The sequence below is a fragment of the Aspergillus stella-maris genome, assembly GCF_047715825.1.
Source record: "Aspergillus stella-maris strain CBS 113639 unplaced genomic scaffold BDV14scaffold_33, whole genome shotgun sequence".
Classification (NCBI taxonomy): domain Eukaryota; kingdom Fungi; phylum Ascomycota; class Eurotiomycetes; order Eurotiales; family Aspergillaceae; genus Aspergillus; species Aspergillus stella-maris.
Window position 1 is genome coordinate 208,762 of NW_027396827.1, and position 25,319 is coordinate 234,080.

Genomic DNA, 25,319 nt, shown 5'->3' on the forward strand with positions numbered 1-25,319 from the left:
TTCAAACATTCAAGAACATTCGAAGCTCATCCAAACTTCTCTCATTCAGCTCTTCATCACCTCAAACAATTCATCTCATAAGCTCAACCTGCTACCCAACAGAATATTACAAATCAGCCACCATGACAGGCGAGGAAGACCCCAAGAAACAGCATCCTCCTTCCTCGCCTGAAAGCTCTCGCCAATGGCCCGACGACGAGAATCCCTTCGTTGCCTTTCGTCGCTTCGCAGATGAGCAGTTCTCCTCAATGCTGCAAGCTATCATCGGCGTGCCGTCATCCATAGGTCAACCGAATCACGAACGATGGTCTATATTCGACGAGCAGAGCTACAGGGATGCCCAAGCCCAAAATCAACGACGTCAGCGGGAGGACTATACCGGTGATGGGGAAAATAAAGCCGGGGATCAGAACTCGACGCGGGACAACAGCAACAACAATAACAACAGTAACATCAAGAACAACAGCAGCAGCAATAATCCACCTTCTTCTTCAAACCAAAGATCTTCTTGGCCAGACTCGGATTTTTCCTCAGACTTCGACATGTTCTTCGATTCGTTTTTCGACCGCTTTTGGCTCGGCAATAGTGTTTCCTCGATGCTATCCTATCCCTACCAGAACCCTCTGCTTTCAACTATGACAAGCTCGCAGTCGCCTATTTGGCCAGTTAACTACCTCATGTTCAGCCCCTACTCGCCTCTACACCTTGAGCGCGCCGCGCGGTACCGCTCCCGCCGTGAACAGGGCATTTTCTCATCTTTAATGTCCTCGATGAGTTTATCGTCCGAAGCGGAAGTTGACCCCGACGAACCAAAATGGCGCGAGGCCTTTGAGGATCTACTGCGGTTGGAAAAGGGAAAGCCCATGCTTGATCGGGAACCAGGAACAGTGACAAGACCGGAGAGTGGAAAGGACTGGTTGCAGGGATTAGCTCAACGGGGCAGCTTGGGCTGTCAATGGAAGTTCGCTTCGGGCTCTGATACGCATCCATGGACGAGCCTTATCTTTGATAGTTCGCGGGGCGCTGAGAAGGACCAAAACAGTCGCGCCTTACCGGTGCCCGAGCAACAGATAGAGAAGGAGAAGCGCGATATTTACGAAGCTGACGATGCGAACACTGAGCCTCAGACCGTGACGGAGATGGATTTATATGAACAATTCCTCTCAGGCATCGATGCTCGCGAGCGCGAAATTGTGAGCGATCTGAACCGCAGCCCACTTTTGCGAACACTTCTGGAAGACCGACGCCGGGACCGAAGCGGCGATCTACCTCTCAAAGAACACTCCGACGACACGGAGACCTGGTTAGAACTCGTATCTGGCGGTAACAGGCAATCTGTTCCAGATGCGAAGTCAGCTGAAGCCCTTCCGCCTGCAGAGGCAGCAACACAGAACGACAAGTCCCCTGAGACCTACGTCGTCTCCACACAAACAAGCACAAACCGCGTCCGGCTCCCTGATGGCTCGATTCAAACGAAGACCGTCAAGACAAGGAGGTTCTCCGATGGCCGCGAGGAGACAGATTCTCAAACTGAGGTCTTTTATCCTCAACGAGATGGCTCTGCAGGTGATGACAGGAAGAGCGGATGGTTCTGGAAGGACTGAATCATCGTTAGCACTGGCTCCAGTTCCTGAGCACTCTTCTCTTCTCTTATATTTTGATTTCTTCAGCGTTTCTGCGGGAGTTGGTGAAATTGGGTCTTGCTTTTGTTCATCATTTCGCTTGCTATAATGACAGTCCTTTCAATCATCTTTACTACGTTCTTACCAGATTGGAACAATACCAAGCGCTACAGCTTGATCTTGTCTCTCGCTTTGGATAAATAGGTAGCTTGTCATGGATTCAATTTTCGTTGATTCCATGATACTCTGCTCAGGTGGACATTGTAGCCGCGTGCAGCGCGCATTGTACTAAGCCTAGTGCCTCCTCACCATCCACGCGTCAACTAAAGGTTCTCGCGAATCTAGATCTAACCTCTAATCCGCCTTAACACTCTTCTTACTCGCCTTCCCCGTCGTCCACCCCTTCTCCTCCCAGAACTTAACGCTCTCTTCCATCTTCTTATACGCCCATGTAAATGGTGGGTCTGCAGCACAAACACACAAGTTAGCCAACCTATTTCACACCATCATCATCATCATCATCATCATCATCATCATCAGGTACTCACAAAGAAACTGCCTCAAATCATGCCTATTATCATCAGGGCTATACTGCTCGGCATGATAACTCGGCGTGATAACCGTCATCTTATGGCGATTAATCGCATAATTATAGAAGAAGTGGCGGGTCTTCTCATAGATTTCTCTAGGGGAGTACTCATTCCCCCACAGATGCAATAGTCGCTCGTACATGCTCCAGGGTCCCAACTTGGAGACCTTACGCAGGTACCCGAAGGTGCCGAGTTCGGCGTACGTGACGCCCATGTCTGCCTCGTCGGATTGCACGTATGTTGCTGTTATGGGCTCTAGTTCGGCCGTGGGCGTGGCGTTTAGGAATTGTGTTAGGATTGGCATGGAGAAGGAGGAGGCGCTGTGGCCGATGAATTTTTTTAGGTCGACTTTTGAGATGGAGCCGATTGGGTTTAGCTAAAGAATTGAAATTAGTGTGTGGCTGGAGGGGGGAGAAGGGAAGGGGAAGGAAGGGGCGTACGTCGGCGCTGCTAGCGTCGTACTTAGTGAGGTAGCCTCGGAGACTGTACGAGCCATGTTAGTGTTGGGGATACAGAGAGGGTAGGGTTGAATTGGTGGACGAGAAAATCCGGAAAACATACCATTCTATATGGCATTAGCATATGATCTGCTTGAATTTAGGGTATGGGTACGACTCACCATCGACATTAGAAGAAGCCAAAACCAGTAGCCCTCCACCTCCAGGGCGCTGGCGAACAGTAGGCAGAAGCGAAGCAAAGAGGTAAGAGAGGACCATTCTCAAACGGGCCTGAATGTTCTGCAACGCCTGGTTTTCCGCCCGGCTTCCACCATGGACCTTGAACTTGGGCTGGAAGTTAGTGATGACAGTGAACAGGTTCGTCAAAGCCGTCACGACAGTGTCGAAATTGAAGTCGATGTGGTATGAGCCGATCTCGTTCGAGAGTTCTTTGGCACGGTCCCTTGTTTCCTTGCTTGAGTTTTGTGTGCCCATAAAGGAAGTGTGGAAGATGCGGCTGGGAAGGTCAGCATCTGTATAGCAGGTTGTATCATGCTTGGGTGCTTACTTGCAAACTTCCTGACTTGTAGTCGGAACCCAGGTAGAGTCCGCTGGTTCCGCGCAGAGACGGCGGACATCTTTGATAACTTGCTCATTGCCCTCCTCGACGGCCTTGACAACTTCCCGGCACATTGAGTGAACAATGACCGCGGTAGCACAGCTATCAATACCACCACTAAGAGGGAGGAAGAATCCAGCAGCACCACTGCGGCGAAGATAATCCCAGAGCCAACAAGCAGGGCCAAGGGCAACTTCTTCCTCCGGGGCGTGGTAACGTGGCTGGAGGGTCTCGGATGGTGCAAGACCGGGGTCGGCGTCTTCGTCTGAGCGGGATAGTCTCATGTCCAGGTCAAGACGGATAAATGGTGACTGTCTGCTAGCCTGCATGTTTCTGCTGGCTGTGCTGCGGTATGTTCGCACTTCTTCGATGTCAACTGTTGCTGTAACTACTTCCACATCGTTCAGAGAGAATTGCGATCCTTGGGCGACAATGTTGCCGTTGATGACGATCATGGCGCATCCATCGTAGTAAAGTCTATCACCATCGCAGCCTTGCTGGTTCGCGTAGAGGTAAATACCACCGCTCTAAAAATAATTAGTAAGTAGCCCAACTACAATGTACAACCGACTTACCAGGTTTGTAGCTTGCGTAATTAGGTTAATGCGTGTATCGAGCTTCTTGAGCTCGTGGTGGCTGCCAGATGAGTTCGAGATAATCTCAACCCCGGCGAGACCGTACGGAATATGAGGGCTTGGTATCAAGTCAGCATTTATCCCTCATCAGACCCGAGATACGTACCCGTTTGGCGTGAACAACTCCTCGCAAGTTTCCAACCCCAAGCATGTATCTCTCGTGCTGATGACCGCATCACCAAAGGGAACCTTGTATTGTCCGGTTATCTTGCCAACAATCGACTCCAGGTAGTAGTCCTCGACTTCTTGGGGGCGCTGCCACGGGGTGAAGTGTCGCATCTCTCGGTAGTTGCCATCTATGATGGAAATTGTTGGTCATCGTTGTGTACTCCTGCAGGGTTGAACGGGATTGACATACCATTAGCAAGCCACATCTTAGGCCGAATCAAGATGATCTCCCTGTTATAGAAGATAACCCTATGGCCGTCAGCATTCCCCCATCTTCTCCATCAGCCAGGGGTTGAGTTCGACGAACCGACAGTTGTACCGCACATTCCTGTGCCGAACCGGCATACCCACGTCAACGACAATATCCTGGCAATCCGGGTGGTCGATGATACGGGCTAGCATTTCCCACGAGTGCAGGAATGTATCGCCCTCCATGAAGCCGTCGAGAACGCCATATCCTGCGGGACATTAGTACAAACTACCTTGATCGGAGGCCGCGGAGTCAACTACCGGTGATTTCAAGCTCGGGGCCGACGCGAAGGGTAGCTCCGGCTGCTTTCGCTTGACGAATACTCTCGATGATACGCTCGGCGTTACCCTCCCAGTCGAGAGCCCACTGGTTGAGGGAGCTGGTACATGTTAGCTTAGCTATGGGCGGGACGAAAAAGACAATGCGTACCATGTTGCGAGGGTGACGAGACGACCCATGTTGAATCAGTATACTGAGTAACAGCTGATCCAATGGATAAATCAAGAAGAAAAGCCTCAGGAACCCGCCAATGAAGCCGATTCAAGCAGCAACGAGGATCAATTGGAGATAGCTGGTGCGTGATCTCCGAATCCCGGCATGACGCAGGTCACGTGTGTGGGGTTTGCGTGCATCTACCCCTCCATGGTCTCGGTATTACCGTATGATCTCTGTTCTTCCGCCATGCCTCGGCGTAAAGGCTGTAATTCTCTTACATCCCCGCGCTCTCGGCTCAAGTCGCTGATTAATGCGGTGATAATCGGAGTATCGCCGCGATTGCAACAGATCCAACCCTTCTCCTGTGCTTGCCACTGTCCCTGATCTCAGAATTCTCGTTCCTGTACATACACCGGTTCATCAACCGTATATACATGCATAATGAGCAATAACTCGCAAGTCCCGAACCCCGCCCACATCCAGGCCGACTCAATGCTTGCTCGGCGTTTCGGCAAGGAGACGGTGAACTATTTCTCCAGTAAGGACTAGCTTAAGGACCCCTGGGCAGCGGGCAACATGCTTTAGGAAGGACCGCGACTAACAGTTTCCACAGGCTCACCACTCAACCGCCTCTCCTTTCTTCGATCAGACCACCCTTTCCTGTCCGCAGCCCTCAAGCACCCGTCCACCCGATTCGTCATCCTCAAGGACCTAGCGCCGCTTACAAGGTCCCCTGCGGCCCTGTACTATGCCAAGTACGATGAAGTGCGCAAGCTTGTGCCACAGAATATCTATGATAAGCCCGAGGAGGACATCATCCGTGAGCATGACTCGCGGAAGACAGAGCCGCATCTTATCTTCCTAGGTGTTGATGAGTCGGCTAAGAAGGATGCGGATTTGTTCTCTTGGAAGATTTACAGTGGCACGCCTTACTTTGCGCTTGATATTTCGGAGAAAGGGAATGAGGAGCAGCAGCAGAATGCGAGGGAGGTGCTTAAAGGCTTCGAGGAGAAGGAGTTGAGTTTCCTCCAGGCGAGGGTGGCAATGACGTTTTCTGCTGATGAGGGTATGTTCTTTCTTCAACATTGGCTATTGGAAGCACTGGACTGACTTGTCTACAGCCGCCATCTACGCCCAAGGCCGCGCCCTGATCGACTGGAACACCCGCAACAGCTACTGCGGTACCTGCGGCGCGCGCACAATCTCCGTCAACTCCGGCACAAAGCGCGCATGCCCACCCACCGACGCCGCGAGAGTGGCAGAAGGCAAACCCGCCGGAAAGCCCGCTTGCACAACCCGCACAACCCTCTCAAACCTCTCCTTCCCCCGTACAGACCCCACAATCATCGTCGCCGTAATCAGCACAGACGCAAAGCGCATCCTCCTCGGCCGCTCCAAGCGCTTCCCGCCAAACTGGTACTCCACACTAGCAGGCTTCATCGAGCCCGCCGAGTCCGTCGAGGACGCTGTCCGCCGCGAAGTCTGGGAGGAGGCCGGCGTTACGCTTTCGCGCGTTGTCATCCACAGTACACAGCCGTGGCCGTACCCTGCTAACCTTATGATCGGCGCCATTGCGCAGGTTAGTGACCCTGCGCACGAGACGATTAATCTGCAGCATGATCCCGAGCTCGAGGATGCAAGGTGGTTTGAGATTGCGGAGGTCCAGGAGGCGTTGAAGGTTGGAACGAGTAATCTTGATCAAGGGCCTGGTGAGGGGTATAAGGAAGGTGGCTTGAGGCTGCCGCCTGCTACGGCGATTGCGAACCAGTTGATTCAGGCGGCGATTGACTTTGATTTTTTGAAGGAGGGGAATGCGAAGATATAAACGTCTGTAGTAAGATTAGCCCTTCATAGAGAATACTATTGCATAGACCGTTTGTGATTGTGATTCATTTGAGTGTAGGTGTTGTATACAAAAGTAACCCTATATCTATGAACAGCAAGTATCAGGCGCTGCTATCCCAAATTCAACACGCTGATGTAAATCCTTGAATGCCCCACAAAAATTCAACTCTCAGCCCGCTATAAATTCGCATAAACCGTCCCATCCCTCAACTCATGGATACTACTATCCCCCGGCGAAGACCCAACCTCCGTATACCGTCTCCCATCACGCAGCTCATGAATCGTAATGCGGCGGTGGGACCTCCTTCTCCTCGACCCACGACTAGAAGTCGTATCACCCCTCATCTCTCTCAGCGCCAAGTCATCGCCAATGCTCGTTGCGTCTGCGTCGCTGGGTGCTAGGCTCTCGCTTCCTGGTGTGACGGGTCGACTTATTTCTTCTCCTGCTCTTTCTTCCTCTTGGACGAGGGACATTTCGCGGCCGACAGACGCTTGGAGTTGATTGTCTGCTACCATTGCGTGGCCGGTTTCGACGTACCACTGGCGGAGGTCAGTAGCGAAGTTGGTTTCCTCGATGCCGAATTCAACGGGTGGGCCTGTGATTTTTGGTTCTGGGGAAGATGGAGAGAACACGGCCCATGCACTTGTGTCGTCGCTGACTAGTATAACGGAGTGGTCGAGGCTCTTGACGCGGAAGTTGCGGAGGAGAATGGCGTCGCCTTCTCTTGGGTTCGGTAGGGCTGGCTTGAATGGGCGGAGGATCTGCGCGTAGATGGTTGTGCCGGCCATGGAGGGGTCCGTGAGTTGGAGGGTTATGACAAAGTCTTTTTTGCCAGTAGTTGCTTTGGTAGGTGGTGTGACTTCGACGGCGATGGAGATCGTGTCTACAAGGGCGTTGTAATGGTCGAGTAGGGTTGCCAGGGGTGCGAAGTAAGAGAGTTTGCTTCGGAGGCCGGGGTAGTGGCGGTTGAAGTTTGTATGTTCGGGTTCTTCAGTGGCTTCTTCGAATTGCTCGTCGAATTCGATACTGGCTTGGAGTTTCTGGTCTTCATTCAGTGACCTTGCTCTTCCATCATCCACGATGAGTCTGGGCGGCTCGGTTTCGTGTTCTTCGTTTTCGTGTTCTTCGTTTTGAGATATATTGGACCCGGTTTCTAGTTTGATGGCCGCATCTGATGCAGTATTCGGCTGCTCTAGTTCACCGTGTGCGCTTGTCTCTGTAAGGGGTTGTGGTGGCTGTTCGGTTTCCAACTTTAATAAGCTTTCCTGGGTTAAATTGGGAGTTGGCAGCGTTTCCTGGCGATCTTCGACGCTGTCAATGTCTTGTTCAACCTCAACCTGCTGAGAAGGTCCCGGAGTGACCAATTGCTTCTGTTCGGGACTGAACATGGACACTATCTCGTGAGTAGTCTCGGGTGCAGTTGCCGACGCTGAAGCACCATCAAGCTGCAGTGCTAAATGCCTCTCGCGTATGTCCTCAAAGGATTCTATGGCGGCCTCATTCGTTTCAGCCGCCCGCTCTCGCGGAAACCCTTCATCAGGCTCCACCATAGTATCATCTTGCGGTGGTGCGAACTCGTATAAGCTAGGGTCAATTGCCATCCCGTAGCTACTTTCCGCAGCTTCAGTGACAGGCTTAAGGCGTTGGGCAGATTCAGAGATTGTCGCAAGATAGTCAAGAGAATCTTGATTTGGTCTTGGGGCATACTCCGGTGGCGGTTGAAGATCCTCGGCATATTCGTGTGATGTTGAGAACTCGTTGTCTGTTGGTATTCCAGCAGGCGCCAAGAGCGCCGGGGCGGCAGTTCCCTCGATGGCCATTTCTGGATGTTCCTGGGGCTCGTGATAATGGTTTCCTGCACTGTTGTCCTCGTTCTCAACTTCGTCCATCAGCATTTCCTCCTGTTCGTGATGCCACCCTTCAACATGCTGTTCCTCTGCCATGGGTTGAGCATACGCCTCCTCTTCATTTGCATTCTCCATTTCCTCGTCTATCCGGTACTCCTCTGCCTCTTGTTCATAATCATATTCTTGTTCTTCATCCTCTTCATTTTCATGATCCCCGTAATCTTCTTCTAGCCCCTCATGTTTGTCTTCTTCATCTTGTTCATTCACTTCCTCATCTTCATCCACGTCCTCGTCTTCCTCGCCATACGAATCTTGCTCGGAAACGTCTTCCTCCTCGCGTGTGGTCGTATCAACACGGCGTTGAGGCGGTGCCTCATCTTCGCTGTCGCTATCCAGAACAATGATCTCTGGCTCTGCCTTCTTTGGCGCAGGTCTCGGCGAAAGTTCTTCGTCGTAGTCTGACTCGGCTTCAGACCCGGAGTAGCCATTTCCGGCTCGACGATCATATTGCTCCTCATCTTCTTCGTAGTCTTCTCCATAGTCGTAGCGATCACTTCCATCCACGTCACTCCTATCCAGGCGGTCCTCCTCGTCATACTCGTCGAGATTTCTTGAGTCCTCGGACACTTCATCATCTTCCTCTTGTGGAAATGACGGCCTCTTAGCAGGTCGAGATGTGTCATACCCGCCGAATTCTGCTGCCACTGCACTGTTCTCCTCGTTTTCGCTGTAGTCGGCAGAGACTTCATCAGTATCATAGTCTTCCTCCTGAACGAATCGTTCTGAGAGTCGTCGTGCATCCTCTTTTTTCACTTCCTCTTCCTCGTCCTCATGCTCTGACTCGGAATCCGACTCCTCGGCATTTGATTCTTCAGGCCCAGATTCATCTGAGCCTGAGTCATCTGGTTCCACTCCGGGCGCATCGACTCCAATGTCTTCCGACTCCTCCCCCGCTTGTTGATCGTCTTCATTTCCGGGGATCGTGGTTGTGGTAGTCTTGGCTTCTGTAGGACGGGGACTAGAGGGTAAGACCTGGACATCGTCGGTGTATACAGTCACCGCATCATCTTCATCATGCGCTGGCTCGCCGTCAGATTGGCCTTGCGGTGGAATGACTGAGTCTTCCTGTTCTGATACGTCCTCGGGCTCGGCAAGAACTTCATCTTTATGGACTGATTCGGGAACGTGCTGCTCTGGCGGTAGATCGGTGAAATCACGTATCGCAGATAACTCCTCAAGAACAGGCGCTGGAGGTACAATTGTTTGAGCCGTTGTATGGGCGCCATTTATTGGCATGAAATACCCGCCAGGACTCGGTGCCGTGGGAAATGGTGAGGGAGCAGGCAACCCAGGAGAAGGGACTGGGTGCAGACGCGGTGTGTCTGTTGGGAGGTGTGAAAGGTGATCTGGCAGTTGATTGAATGCCGGAAGGTTCCGCGTAACGATGCTTGGGCGAAGAAATTGAGCGTCGTTATTGGCGCGGTCAACATCCGGACCTGGCGCTGACGATGGAGCATCTGCTTTGTCGTCTGCCACAGCAGCGTCAATGTTCTCCGCCGCAACAACCTCCGAGGGCTCTTCTAGAGATGGTGGTATAGCGCTCTCCTCGGCATCACCAGCAACGTCTTCCATTTCCTCATCCGACCCCTTATCCAGTTCCGCATCAAATATAGCCATCCAGTCCTCTGGTAGATCCCTATCCCTAGGACTTTCAGGCTCATCAACCAGTCGCCATTCGTTGCTCCGCATGCTAAACCTGGGCCGTTTCCTTCCTTTCCCTGGCACGTAGCCATCCTCTTCCACAGTAGGGTCAATGGCTGGGTCGGTCAGTCCAAACGAGACCCGGGACTTCCGTAAAAAAGCCGGCGACTGCCATGAGTTCGATCCAAGAGGCTCCGACGCGTATATACCATTAGCGACAGGTGTGCTCGGGGCCGCAGCGGCCGGTGTTATGGTATTCGTAGGCGGCGGTGTGGCCGAGGAACGATCGATGTTGACTGTAGAAAGTAGCTTGGAGTCACGCCAGACCTATATCAAATAAACCTCCTGTCCATGACCTCAACACAAGTATGCGAAGCCTTACCTCAATAAATGCCGAGGCATCAAAATGCACATCCCACGCGATGCCTCTACCGAGCTTCTGTATCGCGGCATCGTTTTTCTCCAACCTTGACCCAGCAAGACTCAAGCGCACATTATCACCAATGCCTATATGTGTATTCGCGACCTCCTGCGCAATGCGGCCGTGGAAAAACACCTTCACTTGCCCATTCGATCGGCGGAGGCGGAAGTCGGGCTCGGCGAGTAGGAGGCTAAGGGTTTGTGTAGACGACGAATACGGCCATAATAGCGTTACGACGGCATTTATAGAGCTTTGTTGCAGACGATCGAGCTCCGGGGACAGCTGCGCGATTGGAATGGCCGTAGATAATGGCTCAGCTACCGGAGGTCGGTCGGGGGTGTCCATCGTCGGCGCCGGCGGTCAGGATGAGTCTCTCATGAGAGATCATAGGCGCTGCTGAGAGCTTTATACGATGGAGGGAGCTGCCGGGCGAGCGCCCAAAGAGGTAGATAATGGCGGATGTTTGTGGAAGGCAGTCTTTGTAGACGCGTTTGGCAACTTTTGGTGGTCGCAATGATCGATCGGAGCTTGTGATACTTGATCGCCGGTGGTGGTGGTATCGAGATCGTAATATTACTTGTATTTATGGACTTTGGCGGCAATCTCAAGACAACCCCTGTAACTCAGTGTTATTAGGTATGCATTTAGGCTACAATCAAGTTTCTGGCGTTTTGAATGGGTATATCCAGCCAACGAGATGTCTTGGAACTAAAGTGTGCTTTGTTATGGGCTGATCGCTGGCTGCAAGTATGCATATAGCGGGGCTTGATATCATCAGGTCCGGCATCGGGACGCACGCCATTTTAGTGGATGTCATGGCTATCAGATACTCCAAGTTCTCCAGGAACTTCTTCTAAACATTGACATTCTGGACACATACCAAGTGGAATGGCCCTGTCCAAGCAGATTCGCCGCATAGCGGTCATCGGGGCTGGCCCAGCTGGCCTGGCTTCCGTGAAGTAAACAAGCCAGTCTATACAATTACATGACATTGGCTAACCTGTCGCTAGATATCTGCTGGCTGAGAAATGCTTTGATACTATCGATGTCTTTGAACGAAGAAGCGCCATGGGCGGGGTGTGGAATTATAGCCCAGGAGCGCTGAAGCAGGCTATCCCAACCCCCGTACCACAGCTCAGCCCAAATGAACCACTTGAGGAGCCGAAATGGCTTCCTAAGGATACATCGAAGGACAGCCAGGAACCCACATTTGTCTCGCCAATCTATGACACTCTAGATACGAACTTGCCCAAGGAACTGATGGCGTTCGGAGACCAGGAATTCCCAGCAGCTGTGCAAGACTTCCCTCGGCATTCTACAGTGAAGGACTATGTGAGAGATTACGGGGAAGTTGTCAAGAACCACATTGAGTTCGAGACGCAGGTGCTGGACGTTAAGAAAGAAAGTAAGGAGTCTGACTGGACAGTGACTACACGAAGTCTGCGCAGCGGCACCACTACAACTGGCTCCTACGACGCCGTAGTCGCCGCTAGTGGCCACTTCGATGTCCCATACCTACCAGATATTCCAGGCGTTGTGAGCTGGAATGAGGCCTATCCAGGTATTGTCACGCACTCCAAGTTCTATGACTCCCCAGAACCTTTCAAAGACAAGAAGGTTATCGTCATTGGAAGCTCTGCATCAGGGCTTGATATCGGCAACCAGATCAATGAAGTGAGCAAGGGAAAGGTACTAGCATCACAACGGACAGACCTCTATCTATCACCATCGACTGCCACTGACAAGGCCTACTATCCCGAGATAGTTGAGTTCCTTTCACCATCAACCCACGAGAGAGCTGTGCGATTTGCAGATGGAAGAGTCGAGCAGGACATTGACGCAATTGTATTTTGCACGGGATTCTTCTACTCGTTCCCTTTTCTGTCATCGATCAATCCGCCTCTCATTACGCACGGCCGGAGAGTAGAGAACATCTACCAGCATCTGTTCTATATCCATGACCCGACGCTTGTTCTCCCTGTCCTGCCCCAAAGGATCATCCCCTTTCCACTTTCGGAGAACCAAGCTGCAGTCTTCTCCCGTGTATGGTCAGGTCGACTCAGCCTTCCATCTACAGCCGAAATGGAGTCCTGGGAAAGTTCACTCGTTGCTGAGAAAGGCGATGGCCCGGCATTCCACCTCATGCCCTACCCATTGGATGCCGTCTACATGAATATGCTTCACGACTGGGCATCTACAGCCGAACCCCAATCTGACCTCGATAGGGATGGCAAGGGCAAGCAATCCAATTATTGGACACGAAAAGAAAAGTGGATGCGAGAGATGGTACCGGAGATGCGGAAGGCATTCTTCTCGAGAGGAGAAGAGAGACATTCTATAAAGACCCTTGAAGAGCTGGGCTATCGTTATGAACAGTGGCAGAGTGAGCATGATCATCAGCCGTGATAGAAATCTAAGCAATCTTCTAGAACACTTGTATTTACAGAGATTAGACTAAAACAAAGTATATATTTTGGAGATCAAAGTACCTCGGTCGGATCGTGCCACCCAATCTGCTCCAACCACAAGGAACATCGCCCCCAACGCTGACGCAAGGGATGTTTGAGCTGGCGATCCTGTTATAATCTCCAAACAATGCTAATCGATGAGTTGTCACGACCAAAGTACTGGATCGCGAGTGGAGTTGGGTCGATAGCAGGATGTCACGTGTGGACGATCACCCGTGAAGCTCTCCGGCGACCAAAGTCCATACACTCTCCTCATTCACCCCACAACTGCTCGCTCCGTCAGGCTGTACGGCGTTTGCACCCTTCACAGAGCTGTCGCTAGCTCCAAATCTTCGTATAGAACGTATTTCTGCTTGCTACAACCTCACAGCCTTCCATCATGACCCAACAGACCCGCGACGTTTCTCCGCACGCATAAAATGCGCAGCAAGCGGAAAGCATCTCCAGTGTTTACAACAAGCTCCCCGCATCAACGGAGGCATAGGTGGAACGACCACTTCATTGTTACTTCTAGCGAAGAAGAAGATACAAGCGCAGACGAGATCGAAGACGAAGAGTGGGAAATTAACGGTATATCAGAAGAAACAGACTCGCACTACTTGATCGATTGGGTGGGGAATTACTCGCCGACTTGGGTGCGTTTCGGCCTGTATAGATCTCCTAGAACTGTCCTAGAGAGTCGCCTAACACTGTTGATTCGAACAGGAACCAAAAGAGAACGCTAGTGAGTCTGCGGTGCAGGCTTGGGAGGCAGCCAGAGGAAAGGATCAGCCAGCTTTCGAGAAAGCCGGCACCTTGGCCCAAACACAAGACTCGATACAGTCGCATGATTCGGTATCTGAGCGCACTGAAACGCCCAACCGACAAATAGTGTTGCAGCCGTCCCTGTCACCATTGTTTGTTCCGCTCGACTCTGTATCAGAACCGCATTCCCAGGATTTCAACGAACCTTGCCAGTCGCGCTTAACCACCAGGACCCCTAGTCAGCCTTGCGCCACTCCTAAACCATTATCGCAGAAGCAGCACCGAGCAGTGTTTGAGTACTATCCGCGCGCGCCTATACCGCCGGAATACTGCCTTCCCGGTGAATTTGAGGATTCGCACAGTAACACATCGCATCCTAAGGAATCTGCAAGAACAGTCAGCTGTCGAGACTCGACTGGAACAACTCAAAAGGGCATTGGAAGGTTAGGAGCAAGGCAAACCGCAAACGTGCAACCCATTCCTCGGATGGAAATTCCGGAAACACCATCAATCGCCTTAACTTATACACCCAGTCAGCCTCTGCGAACGGAGCTCCCACAGTCAACAAAATCTCTCAACCTTCAATCAAACCCTCTATCTACTCAGAGAGCCGTCTACGAAAGCTATTTGGCAACAACCGGCTCGGGCTCTACTTGCGCCAACCTTAACCTCATTCCACCGGTGCGCATTCCTTTTAGGGACTCAACCTCTGTACCAGAGTCAATCTTAGCGAGCCAGTCTATACTTACGCCTGGAATCGCGGCAACCGACAGTCTTACAGGGCTTGCTTTATCTGATAGTTTATCCCAGACTTTGGCGAACAGGTTATCTACTTCAGGAGAATCTATTCTTGTCACACAGCGCACCCCTGGCCCGATAAATCCGGTCTCAGAGTCTATGCCTGTGAGTGTAAATAGCCGAGACACATCGACAACCATGGAGGATCCAAATCAGAGAAAGGAAGATGGCTCCCTGGCGCCGGCTATAGAGAGAAGCAGCCAAGTTGAAGGCTTAACTCCACGTGAGAAGATGCGCAACTTGTGGGCCGGCTTAGGCGAGAAGAGCACTGCTGAGAAACTACAAACTGAACCGAGTGCGACTCCGTCATCTGTAGGGGACATTGAAGCCTCCGAGCCGCCACAGATACCAGAGACAGTTGCACCATTAAGCGTGAGGATTGATAAGGAGAATTCGCACCTTGATATACCCAAGGAATCGATTCCCGAGACCTCTTTAGAGCCAGTACAGTCTCAGGAACCTGACATCGAGGCTTTCCAGACCATTCACCCCAGTGCTCTGACAATGAGCTACGCCGAACAAAGAGCTCCAGGAACTCTCCATCTCGGACCTTCTGAGTTTGCTGTGCCACTCCCAATGGACTCTAGGGTGAAAGACGACTATGAACGAGTCTTGTTCAATGGCTCGCCAGATGTGTATGCACTGATTGACACCGATCTTTCCCAGGATAACCTGGACTCCGAGGTAGGCGATACATATGAAGACTCACAAAGTTCTTGCTGCTGACATAGCTTGTACCAGGCGCTGGTCTCCTCAATGCAACAGGTGCTGGAACGCCTAAGCAATGCAGCAACACATCCTGACATCAATGTCGCCCAACACATGAAAGATGCCGAACCGAATTTTCAACAGGAGGCCGCCTGGGCAGACTACTCCAGCGCCAAATTTCTCCTACTCAGCTGTCTTATCGAGGCCGCGAGTGAGGTTGACTTGCACCTTGTGGTAGCCGTTCGGGCAGAGAAGACTCGAAAGGTTGTTGAACGCTATTTGCAAGGTAAAGGCTTCTCATATACACGCCCACGAGAGGAAATGGGCACTGGCACCAATGTCGAGGTCTCCATGATCAAGGGTACCTTGAGTTTTGGTATCCAAACAGCTCAAAGCGAGGGCATCGTGGAAACGTACAAAGCTCCGTCGGCACTTATCGCGCTTGACTCTTCGCTCAACATAAAGAGCCCTTCCGTGGAGCATATGAGGACAACATTTGCTCGCGATGGCCATTTACTGCCAGTTCTCAGACTCTTGGTCGCTAGTACAAGCGAGCATGTCGAGCTATGTTTCCCGGGCCCTTCAACACCAGAGCATCTCTCTCTACTCCTCCGGTACTCAGTGGCACTGAGTGATGTAGTTGGAGATGTCCAAGACGACGCTTTTGGAGTGCGCGAAAATGCAAAAGAGATCATGACTTGTCTTCTTTCGGACAATTTTAACGCCCATTGGCCACTGCCTGAAGTTGAGCCTCTGCGCGAGGTAAATTTGACTCCGCCCACTGAGTCTGAAGGACACGGCCAGATCATTACGGCAGTGGACAAGTCTTTGGAAACCCAAGCTCAGAAACGTGGTTTTGTATGCATCATCCTGACATTGGTAAATCACAGCCGCAGCTAACAATAAGCAGGTTGAAGACTCTACTGAACCGAACTCGAAAAGACCAAGGATGGACGAGTCGCAAGATACAAGTCAGCTAACAGTCTGCTCAACGGGAACTTCACAACCACTGGGCAACAGACTACAATCTTTCGAGAAGCAACTGATACAAATGAGGAGTGACAACGAAGCTACGCTTGAAAAGCTCCAGAAGACATTAGCTGGAACGCAGTCTCGCCTGCAAGAACGAGAAAAAGTCCTAGCAACCCTACAGCATCGCTACGAAACTCGCACCAAGGACCTACACATTGTCCGGAAAGAACGTGACCGACTAATCGAAGCCAAGTCAACAGCAGAAAAGAGACTGGAAAAAAGCAAAGAAGAAGTCACGAAGCTGAAGGACGAACGCACAACTCTTCGACACGACCTCGAACAAACGCGCGAAACCCTCAAAACCGGCGGAGCTGGAGGTGACGCCGCAGAGCTCGAAAAAGCAAGAGAAGAAGTCCGCCGCCTCGCGAAAGAAAACGAAAGCCTCCAGAAAAAGGCCGACCTCGCAAACAAACAAACCGAGTACATCCGCGAGCAATACCAGACAGCGTCCAATGTCGCCGCCCAGTCGGGTAACGAACTTCGCTCGCTGAGGGAAGAAAACGAGGCACTCAAGCGCAAAGCAGCCGGCGAAGCAGCTAAGCTAAAGGAGTTGAACACAAAGAGCGACGAGAGCCGTCACTTATCACGCATTAGGGAGCTCGAATCCTTGCTCTCGTCGCGCGAGGATCTCCTTCATAAGAAAGAGGACGAACTCCGTGAGATCCGCAAGAACCGCCCGTCTACGAGGTCGACGAGTACGCAGCCAAGAAGCCCGAAGATTACCGCGGGGAATCCGAGCAGACCTACGAGTCCTGGGCTGAATAATAACAATGGGAACAATTATCCGGGTCGTGGGAGCGCGCTGAGGTTTAGCTCCGAGATGTCCCTCTAGTTGAATCACGCACCCGTCCGCCAAATGGTCAAGGCCTATCGGTCGAGCAATACATCACACCTCAGTTGCATTTCCCTTTTCCCTTTTCCCTGTTAAAGTGACGAGTCCACTTTATCTCCACATGCATCTTCCCCCTTTCCTCTTTTTCCCATTCCTTGTTTTTCCAATCTGGCGTTATCTTCCCATTTCCTGTCTCCACCACCCTATGTCAAATGACGCTTACTTAGAGCAACCAATGTCACCTACCTCCTTCACAAACTACCACTGCAATTAAACCTGAATCAAGTCAGAGGCTACCGTTCCATTTAGGTAGAACGGTATAGATATCCTTATCTTGGAGGAACAGTAGCATAGCACCCCGGTTGAATGGGATGTTACTGTTCCTATGTAGTTCTAAGGGCCAGACCTTGCCCATTGATGCTGATGCTGACGCGACAATGTCATAGACTTTACTTCAAGGCCGGGAAGGAAGAGACTAGGACGGAGTACGTCATCAGTTGGTGCACTTCTGCCTGTGAGAAATTTGAGATCTTAATCTGGGGGTCTGGAATCTCTGCTGTTGAGGCGTAGAGATTTCTCGCTGGTCTTTCTAGACCTAGGTCTCGTAGCCCTGCATAGCCCATCAGTACTTACCAGCTTTGAACCAAGTAGGAAAGCTCAAGGCAGGTCTACTCTACTTGCTGGGCGGGCTATATTGAAATCAGAAAGTGTTATTATTGATTAGTTGGTTCTTATACGATAACCTTTTGGAACAGGAAGCAGGCATTGAACATGGAAACGCATCGCCAACCAAAAAATATAGGCAGACGCAGACATATTTGTACATGCACACTGAAGCCAAGAATGACAGGACCAAAAGATGAAACTCAACATAGGGAAAATGAATCATTCTAAGCCATCGCGCCCCTAATGAACCCCGCCAATTCCTTTGCCTTCTCACCCTTCGTCATGGTAAAGTGATTCGCGCCCTTAATGACCGTTATGCCACCGACATTCTCTTGTCCGACAAGACTATCCCACTTGTTAGGACCTAGGTCTGTGCGGTCACTCAACAACCAAACCATATTGCTCGGATCCTTGCTTCCATCCTCAGCGGGTTCAGGCCATGGGATAGCAGGGTCGGAACAGACGCCGTCCTTAGCCCAGACTAAGTATGTCTTTGGCAACTTTTCGCGCCATTGCGCGTCGTCGTAGGGGAGCGGAATGGCCTTGTAGGCATCGAGTGCATTGATGAATGCCAGGAAGTGAGGGAGGAGCCAGGCGGGAGGAGCCTTGGCTCCGTCGCCGAAGAGGCCGATGCGATCGAAGTAACCATACAGTCGCTCAGGGAGTTTCTCGAGACCAATGGGGAAGGGAGAGTCAAGTAGAAGGAGACGGTCAACTGTTTCACCTTCGTGCAGAACCAAGCGCCGTGCGGCGTCGTAGGCTGCGATTCCACCTGCGGACCAGCCGCCAAAGTTGTAGGGGCCCTTGGGCTGGCGGCGGCGGATCTCGGCTAGGTATGGTGTTGTGATGGCATCAAGACCGCAGGTGAGCTTTTCGGGAGCTTTCATGTAGGGACAGTTGAGGCCGTAGACGGCGACGTCGGGAGCGACGCCGGGGATTGTGGCGTAGGAAGTTGCCGCGCCGGAGCCATCAGGGAAAAGGAAGAGCGTTTTTGTTGCTGTGCGGGGATTGCCTTGCAAGAGGATCGAGGTTGCGGGTGGGTGGCCACCGTTGGCTGGTGCTTGTGCTTGGACGCTCAGATCTTTGATTGGCGTTGGCTCCGGCATGGTGATGGGAGCCTGGGCAGCGCTCTTTGGCTTCAGGTCCAATGCGTTTTCGATCTGGCCCAGGGTCTGGTTCTCGATAAAGAATTCACCTGGCAGTTCAATACCCAGGGTCTCGCGGATTCTACCAAGAACAGTGAGAGAGAGGAGTGAATCCATTCCCATCTCAGCGAGGTTCTCATCACCCTTGATTTCATCAGCTGCGACACCAATTTCATCGGCCACAATTGCCCGAATCTCCTTCACGGAATCATTCTCCTGAACCTGTACCGGCATGACCTTCTCGTTCGGTGGTGAAATGGTGCCTGGTGATGCCGGACTTGATACGCCAGACGAGCTGTCATCCTTGAAAGAGTACTCAGACTCGCGGTCACTGGACGAGGAGCTGCTGGACTCGGCCGGGCTCATCTGATTCACGAGACGCTTAAAGTCGCGGACTGTGGGCTGCTCAATGAAAACAGAGGAGTCCAGGTCAAGGTTCAGCTCCTCGCGGTATCTACCAGTGATTGTCAACGACAGCAGAGAGTCGACACCGCAGTCTGCAAAAACAAGATCGTCCGACATCTCTGCTTCCGAAAGTCCAACCTCGGAGGCTAGAATAGAGAGCGCCCGAACCACAACAGGAGGCCCCATGGCTTTTTGCACAAACGATTTTGTGGGTGTCGGCGCACTGTGGCGGGCAAGCGTGCTGGCTGTTTGCACTTGTTTTGGGGGGCTTGCAGACTGTACTGGGGCGCTTCTCGCTTTTGAGCCTCCTGCTGGGGGAAGAGCAGTGTCGAGGATTCGGCGAGACAAAGATTGGAACTGTAGACAACATTAGTGGTAGCTCCTGGACTGGCTAAGACTGTCTTACCTTGACTCCTCCGAATACAGCGATGATATCGTCACCCTCAAAGATGTAGACATCTCCAGCCCAGATCGAGTCACGCCACGGCTGCATCCTCACATAGGAACGGTAAGTAACACCCGCCTCAAACTTCTTCAAGCAGCGCATGGAGTCCCATCCATGATTGACAAAGACTTGGTTCTTGGAGTCTGTTCCGTCACTGGCGTTCATGATAAATCCAGACAGATGCCCGAAACTGTCGATCCAGAAGGGACAACGGTGAAACTTGGCCGGTGATTCTTGAAGCTTCACCAAAGCGGTGGCTTCGTGCTGCGCGCTATCAAGGATAACCTCTCTGATATTCTGGTAGTTCTCATCATAGTCTACCAGAGCGGCAAAGAGCTTATAGACCATTCCTTGGCGCAAGCGATGAGCATCTCCCTTGATGGCGCTAGCTTCGAGGAGCTCGATGCTTCGCTTGATGAGATAGGAGCTTCGCTTCCACTCTGATTCGGCAACAGCGCAATCGAAGAATTTAACTTCACATTGGGCGTGGTCAATGATCTTCTTTCCCTCTGGCGTGACCGACCAGACCTGGACCTTTGCAGATCTATCCGCCCAGCTGGCAGTCGTTGAGACTCTGAATTGTTCTTCTCCGGTCTTTGCAATCAGAGGCTTGGAGACTGTTACGTTGCAAACGTCCAATCCTGAGCCCTTGAGTTCTGGCTTGTACTTATCGATGAGGTATTCTGCCAATGTCTGGGCAATATCGGCATACAGGGATGAAGGACAGAGAGCGGCTCCATTGACCTTGTGACCTTGAATGACCCGGTTAAGCTCAGGATCAGCGATGTTGTTCTGCACAACTACCGTTGCTGACGCTCCATCATCACGGCTCTCCACAATCTCTTGGGCAGCAGTCGTCAAGAACGTTGTCTGCGTGGGAGCACTAGCAGCCGCCACAGGAGATCCCTTGGTGAGACAGAAGTTGTTCCTGTAGGGGATCCAGTAGTTCTTTAAGTCCCACTTGTAAGCCGGTAGTGGAAGCACGCGGTGACTCGAGATAAAATCTTGGTGATATTGCTTCCAGTTGATGTCAATGCCAGATAGGTAAAGGCTTGACAGGCTGTTGGAAAGAACCTTCCATGTGTCTTCTTCACGGCGAAGGGAGGCGACAGTGTTTGCCTGCGGTCCGAGTGTGGACTTTACCATACCAGAGCAGATTGTGTGTGGGCCAACTTCGAGCCAGATGGTCCGGTCGTCGTGCAGCTTCGCGTTTCTTAGTGCCTCGAATCCACTCAGGAAATTCACAGTCTCTCGGCAGTGTCTGACAAGGTATTTGGCGTTGAGCATGCTGGCGTCGACCTCTGTGATGACTTCTCCGAGAAGAGCTGAAACGAAAGGAACCGATGGCTTGTTGAAGGTGACACCTTGCAGCACGTTTTCAAGGTCTTCAAGGATAGGCTCAACCTGAGCGGAGTGGAAAGCATAGGGCACAGTCAGAACAGTTGATTTCAGTCCTTGGCTAGAACAATCGCGGCTGAGGTCATCAATAGCAGCCTTGGGGCCGCTAATGACTGTCTCCGTAGGTGAGTTGATGCAAGCCATATCATGAACACCCTCTTTCAGGAGCTGCTTGACTTCCAGCAGTGGAGCCTTGATGGCCAGCATGGCGTGCGTTCCAGCTTGGCATTTCTCCGTAAGAAGCTGCGCTCGGCGACCACAGGCGTAGATTGCTTCACTGTTTGAGAGCACACCAGCTGCGTTCAGGGCAGCATAGTCACCAAGGCTATGGCCCAGGACAAAGGAGGGCTTAATTCCCAAGGAAGACCAGAATTGAGTCAAGGCCATCTGGACACAGGTGGTGCCCAGTTGCACAACGACGGGACTGAGCTCGTTGAGAGGCACGCTGCCATCTACCAGAGAAATGATGGAAGGGAGACCCTGACTTGTGCTGAGGCAGTCAAAGTGCTGAATTGTGGTTCTGAAAGAAGCGCAACATTCGTACAGCTGCTTTCCCATTCCGGCATACTGGGCACCTTGTCCTGTGTAAAGGAAGCCAATACCAGGTGTCTTTGCCGGTACAGCTGAGACATCTTTCTGAGCACCTGCAAGCAAAGCGTCTCGCACCTCTTGGAGGCTGGATCCCATGGCGGTCACACGGAAGGGGTGATGGATGCGGCGCGCGGTCAAGGTGTAAGCTAGACTCGGGAGAACATTGCTCTCCTTGGCTCCGAATGTCTTTTCTTGGGAGCTGATGAATTCGGTCAGCGCATTGATGTTGCTTCTAAGAGCAGACTGAGACCGCGCCGATACAGCGACAAGATGCTTTGAGCGAGTGTCAATCTTATCGCAATTCACCTCGGGCGCATCCTCAAGCAGAAGAGCAGTATTTCCACCAGCAGCGGAGAAGTTGTTGAGGAACATTCGACGTTTTCCGGACGCTGGCTTATTCCATGGCGTAGGCTGAAGGGCGATGTGGACGTTCCTTTGTGCCAAGTCAGTTGGGAAGTTGTGATTGATCTTGGTCTTGATTCCACAGTGAGGTGGAATCATGTTTTGCTTCATCATCAGAAGCACCTTGATAAGCGATGCCACTCCCGAAGCTGATTCACCGTGACCAATGTTCGACTTGGCTGACCCAAGGTGAAGTGACTGCCCTGGTCCGCGTCTGTGGTCTGGAGCGAAAACGTCCAAGACCGACTGCATTTCCACGGCGTCGCCGGCCTGCGTTCCAGTACCGTGCATCTCAACGTAGCTGACGCTCTTGGGGTCGACGTTTGCATCATTGAGCAACTTCTTGAAGATAAAGGCTTGGGCACCAACATGAGGACGAGTAATGGAAACTGCCTCGGCAGAGTGATTTGTGTATGCTCCGTTGATTACACCAAGAATTGGATCATTGTCGGCCTGAGCGTCTTCAAGTCGCTTGAGGACGATTGTGCCAACACCGTCTGCGCGGCAGTAGCCATCGGCGCCATCATCGAATGTGTTGCAGTTACCAGTTCTGGAAAGAAAGTGACCTCTGTCCAGACCCGCATGATTGTCGGGGTTGGTCAGAATGTTTACTCCACCAGCGATGGCCGCATCACAGTCATTTCTCCAGATTGAATTGCAGGCCAAGTGAATTGCGGCAAGACTCGAAGAGCATGCTGTGTCAACACTGACACTAGGTCCACTAAACTTGAAGTAATAGTTGATGCGACCTGGAGTGAAAGCGCGGTTGCCACCTGGAATAAAGTAGGTGTCGATGTCTTGACCACTGTTAATCTCGCGGTAGTCATCACTGGTCATTCCGTAGAAAATCCCGACTCTATTTCGTTGGGTGGACGGAGTGCTGTCAGGGACAAATCCAGCTCCTTCAAGCGCCTCATAGGCCGTGAGCAGCGCTAGGCGCTGAGCAGGGTCTGCTTGAAGTGCCTCACGGGGCGACATATTGAAGAAGCGGGGATCAAACAAGCCAGGCTGGCGAATCCAACATCCGTAGGGGACTTTACTTGTGTTCTTGGCTGTGCCGGTGAGATCGACGTGTGCATCAGCATCCCAGCGATCTTCAGGAATCTTTCGGTGCACGTCAAGGCCTTGGTACAAAAGGTTCCAGAAGTCCTGAGGGCTGTCTGCCTCAGGGAACCGACCCGACATTCCAATGATAGCGATCTTGGAGAGATCTGCTCTACCGGTGCCATTTACACCTTGGATCTCGGTTGCTAAGTCGTTGATGCTTGCGTCAACGTCGATATGCGAAACGTTTGCTCTTTTCAGCGCGTTGAAAAGACTTTGCGTAGCTGTGGTAGAGACTGGCAACAACTTCTTGCTTGCTTCATTGCTGACTGATTTCAATATTGAGGTGCATGAATCTGTAACCTTATCCCAGCACATCTGACCCAGCAGGATCTCCTCCAGAGCAATCTTGAGATAAGATCCCAAGCTTTCAACAGCAACATTTTCCCCTGTAGTGGTTGACATGACCGGTATGTTGGGTTTATAGCTGGATACAATGTTTGCATCACAGGGCTCAAGGATCCTCGCCACATCCCGGTCATCATACAAGTGAGCAGCATGATGAGGGCCATGAATTGGCGCACTGACAGCCTTGTGCTGCTTTGATAGAGCAGTATCCAAGAAACGATCGAGAGTAGCAGGCGGGGCGCTAATAGTCAAGGTGTTTGCGCACACTGCACTTATATAAGGCCGTGAAAGAGGAGGGACGCCCTGTTTCTGTTCAATACAACAAGGATTCGAAGCACTCTTGTGGAAGACTTACATTCTTGCGGCTAAACTCGGCTATCAAATCCTTTCCTTCAGTCTCAGTGAGACCAGAAACGAGAGCTGACCAGCTAAGCCTTGCTGATTTGTCCTGATTGACCAGTTCCCGGATATGGAGGACGCAGAGGCCCAGCCGAAGCGCCACAACGACCACTTCAACGGCTGGCGCAATCAGTTCTCCGATGTTGTTTGCGGAGCTAACCGCGCCGCAGCTTAGTAGACCCGTACACAACCCAATGAGTTGACTTTTGGATATTGAAGGGTACGCATGGCCGAGATCTCCATGGTAACTGCAGTGGGTTAGCATAGGGTGTACATGAAAAGTTGTGAGGAATAGCGTACTTGATGAAGCATCCGAGCTGGTATATGCATGTCAATGCGCTTTCTAGCGCAGGGTTCCCTGGGGATTCGCAATGCCTCGATAATAGATCCACGATGCTTGTGAACCGCGGGAAGAAACTGCGCTCAGCTGGAGGAAGAGCGGAGATCTCTTGCCGCAATGCATGGTAGCATTTTTGGAGAAAGGATGAGACAATTGTATGGTTCTTGGCTTGCAGCAGACGACGCAGACCGACTTCGAAATCACCCGTCTGATCTCCGAAGAGATAGACATGGTATGGGTCTTCCATAGTCAGGATGCTTGTCTTGCAAGCAAATCTATCCTGGAGTTGGCTCGCCAGCGAGCCGCGGGCTTGACGAGAAGCAACCTTTATATTGATAAGACCTCGTTCCTCACTGTCGAGAGTGGGCCGCCTGTCCTGGTGGCGACATGATCCTAAGTCCCTCTACGCATCACTGAGTATAATATCCACATAGAAATGCAATGTAGCATTAAAAAACAACCGTGTAAAGGCTAGTCAGATACGACCCTCGCCGTATTGTGGACCGTTGAGCTCAGCCTCTCTTTAGCCGATCGGCGAATTGATAGATCTAGATTGAGGGGATTCCGAGACACAGTCGGGATCAAGTGGAGGTCGGCCCTTGATGCTGGACCCGAAACCCTGGACAGGCCGTCATGACGAAAATCATCCGTTCGTATCCGGCCCTAACAACATCATAAGCTGAGCCTCAGATGGCTTCGCCATCAGGCTTCGTGTCGTCGAGATGTGCGGCACATATGGTGAGCCATTCTAATATTCTAACACGATGCAGGGCCTTTTCGTGAAGAAGAGCGTCATAGCTGGCTGAATTCCCGGGTTGAAATTCGGAAGATGAGGTTGGCGATGATGATAGTTCCGGAAATGGCAATGGATATCACTTCACGTGCCCACATATCAACCCTTCCGAGTCATGTATACGAGTTCC

The 25,319-nt window shown here is 51.8% G+C and overlaps 7 protein-coding genes across 7 annotated transcripts; 4 read left to right on the forward strand and 3 right to left on the reverse strand.

The window, feature by feature from the left end:
- The first annotated feature begins 16 nt into the window (after positions 1-16).
- On the forward strand, positions 17-2,161 carry BDV14DRAFT_174977 (uncharacterized protein). Its single transcript, XM_073768986.1, has one exon. The coding sequence runs from the start codon at positions 123-125 to the stop codon at positions 1,602-1,604; it is 1,482 nt and encodes a 493-aa protein (XP_073627378.1). The 5' UTR covers positions 17-122; the 3' UTR covers positions 1,605-2,161.
- Positions 1,977-4,779, reverse strand: BDV14DRAFT_190290 (glutamine-dependent NAD(+) synthetase; the record flags this gene model as incomplete). Its single annotated transcript, XM_073771318.1, has 11 exons — positions 1,977-2,086; positions 2,171-2,588; positions 2,653-2,695; positions 2,825-3,166; positions 3,218-3,795; positions 3,844-3,961; positions 4,010-4,199; positions 4,262-4,320; positions 4,379-4,529; positions 4,582-4,700; positions 4,751-4,779. 11 exons carry the CDS (start codon positions 4,777-4,779, stop codon positions 1,977-1,979), a joined length of 2,157 nt encoding a protein of 718 aa, XP_073627379.1.
- Positions 4,780-5,019: 240 nt separating this feature from the next.
- BDV14DRAFT_77305 (NAD(+) diphosphatase) lies at positions 5,020-6,655 on the forward strand. The gene is made up of 3 exons (XM_073777482.1): positions 5,020-5,294; positions 5,370-5,822; positions 5,878-6,655. The coding sequence occupies exons 1-3, from the start codon at positions 5,198-5,200 to the stop codon at positions 6,579-6,581; spliced, it is 1,254 nt and encodes a 417-aa protein (XP_073627380.1). The 5' UTR covers positions 5,020-5,197; the 3' UTR covers positions 6,582-6,655.
- Position 6,656: 1 nt separating this feature from the next.
- Positions 6,657-11,054, reverse strand: BDV14DRAFT_77314 (uncharacterized protein). Its single transcript, XM_073777483.1, has 2 exons — positions 10,533-11,054; positions 6,657-10,477 (listed from the first exon to the last, which is right to left on the reverse strand). Exons 1-2 carry the CDS (start codon positions 10,914-10,916, stop codon positions 6,779-6,781), a joined length of 4,083 nt encoding a protein of 1,360 aa, XP_073627381.1. The 5' UTR covers positions 10,917-11,054; the 3' UTR covers positions 6,657-6,778.
- Positions 11,055-11,356: 302 nt separating this feature from the next.
- On the forward strand, positions 11,357-13,019 carry BDV14DRAFT_174983 (putative flavin dependent monooxygenase). The gene is made up of 2 exons (XM_073768987.1): positions 11,357-11,530; positions 11,582-13,019. Exons 1-2 carry the CDS (start codon positions 11,460-11,462, stop codon positions 12,975-12,977), a joined length of 1,467 nt encoding a protein of 488 aa, XP_073627382.1. The 5' UTR covers positions 11,357-11,459; the 3' UTR covers positions 12,978-13,019.
- Positions 13,020-13,202: 183 nt separating this feature from the next.
- Positions 13,203-17,412, forward strand: BDV14DRAFT_174987 (uncharacterized protein). The gene is made up of 4 exons (XM_073768988.1): positions 13,203-13,674; positions 13,745-15,265; positions 15,323-16,147; positions 16,200-17,412. Exons 1-4 carry the CDS (start codon positions 13,459-13,461, stop codon positions 17,151-17,153), a joined length of 3,516 nt encoding a protein of 1,171 aa, XP_073627383.1. The 5' UTR covers positions 13,203-13,458; the 3' UTR covers positions 17,154-17,412.
- Positions 17,413-17,861: 449 nt separating this feature from the next.
- BDV14DRAFT_209363 (type I polyketide synthase) lies at positions 17,862-24,643 on the reverse strand (the record flags this gene model as incomplete). Its single annotated transcript, XM_073775626.1, has 5 exons — positions 17,862-19,726; positions 19,776-23,657; positions 23,691-23,960; positions 24,013-24,304; positions 24,357-24,643. 5 exons carry the CDS (start codon positions 24,641-24,643, stop codon positions 18,044-18,046), a joined length of 6,414 nt encoding a protein of 2,137 aa, XP_073627384.1. The 3' UTR covers positions 17,862-18,043.
- Between the last annotated feature and the right edge of the window lie 676 nt (positions 24,644-25,319).

Bases quoted from the DNA above. Each gene is read 5' to 3' on its own strand.
- BDV14DRAFT_174977 (XM_073768986.1), top strand. From the start codon at position 123: ATGACAGGCGAGGAAGACCCCAAGAAACAGCATCCTCCTTCCTCGCCT.
- BDV14DRAFT_77305 (XM_073777482.1), top strand. From the start codon at position 5,198: ATGAGCAATAACTCGCAAGTCCCGAACCCCGCCCACATCCAGGCCGAC. The intron at 5,295-5,369 runs GTAAGGACTAGC...CAGTTTCCACAG, and splicing joins GACGGTGAACTATTTCTCCA to GCTCACCACTCAACCGCCTC. The intron at 5,823-5,877 runs GTATGTTCTTTC...ACTTGTCTACAG, and splicing joins GACGTTTTCTGCTGATGAGG to CCGCCATCTACGCCCAAGGC.
- BDV14DRAFT_77314 (XM_073777483.1), bottom strand. From the start codon at position 10,916: ATGGACACCCCCGACCGACCTCCGGTAGCTGAGCCATTATCTACGGCC. The intron at 10,478-10,532 runs GTAAGGCTTCGC...TATTTGATATAG, and splicing joins ATGCCTCGGCATTTATTGAG to GTCTGGCGTGACTCCAAGCT.
- BDV14DRAFT_174983 (XM_073768987.1), top strand. From the start codon at position 11,460: ATGGCCCTGTCCAAGCAGATTCGCCGCATAGCGGTCATCGGGGCTGGC. The intron at 11,531-11,581 runs GTAAACAAGCCA...ACCTGTCGCTAG, and splicing joins GCTGGCCTGGCTTCCGTGAA to ATATCTGCTGGCTGAGAAAT.
- BDV14DRAFT_174987 (XM_073768988.1), top strand. From the start codon at position 13,459: ATGCGCAGCAAGCGGAAAGCATCTCCAGTGTTTACAACAAGCTCCCCG. The intron at 13,675-13,744 runs GTGCGTTTCGGC...TGATTCGAACAG, and splicing joins GGAATTACTCGCCGACTTGG to GAACCAAAAGAGAACGCTAG. The intron at 16,148-16,199 runs GTATGCATCATC...AACAATAAGCAG, and splicing joins AAGCTCAGAAACGTGGTTTT to GTTGAAGACTCTACTGAACC.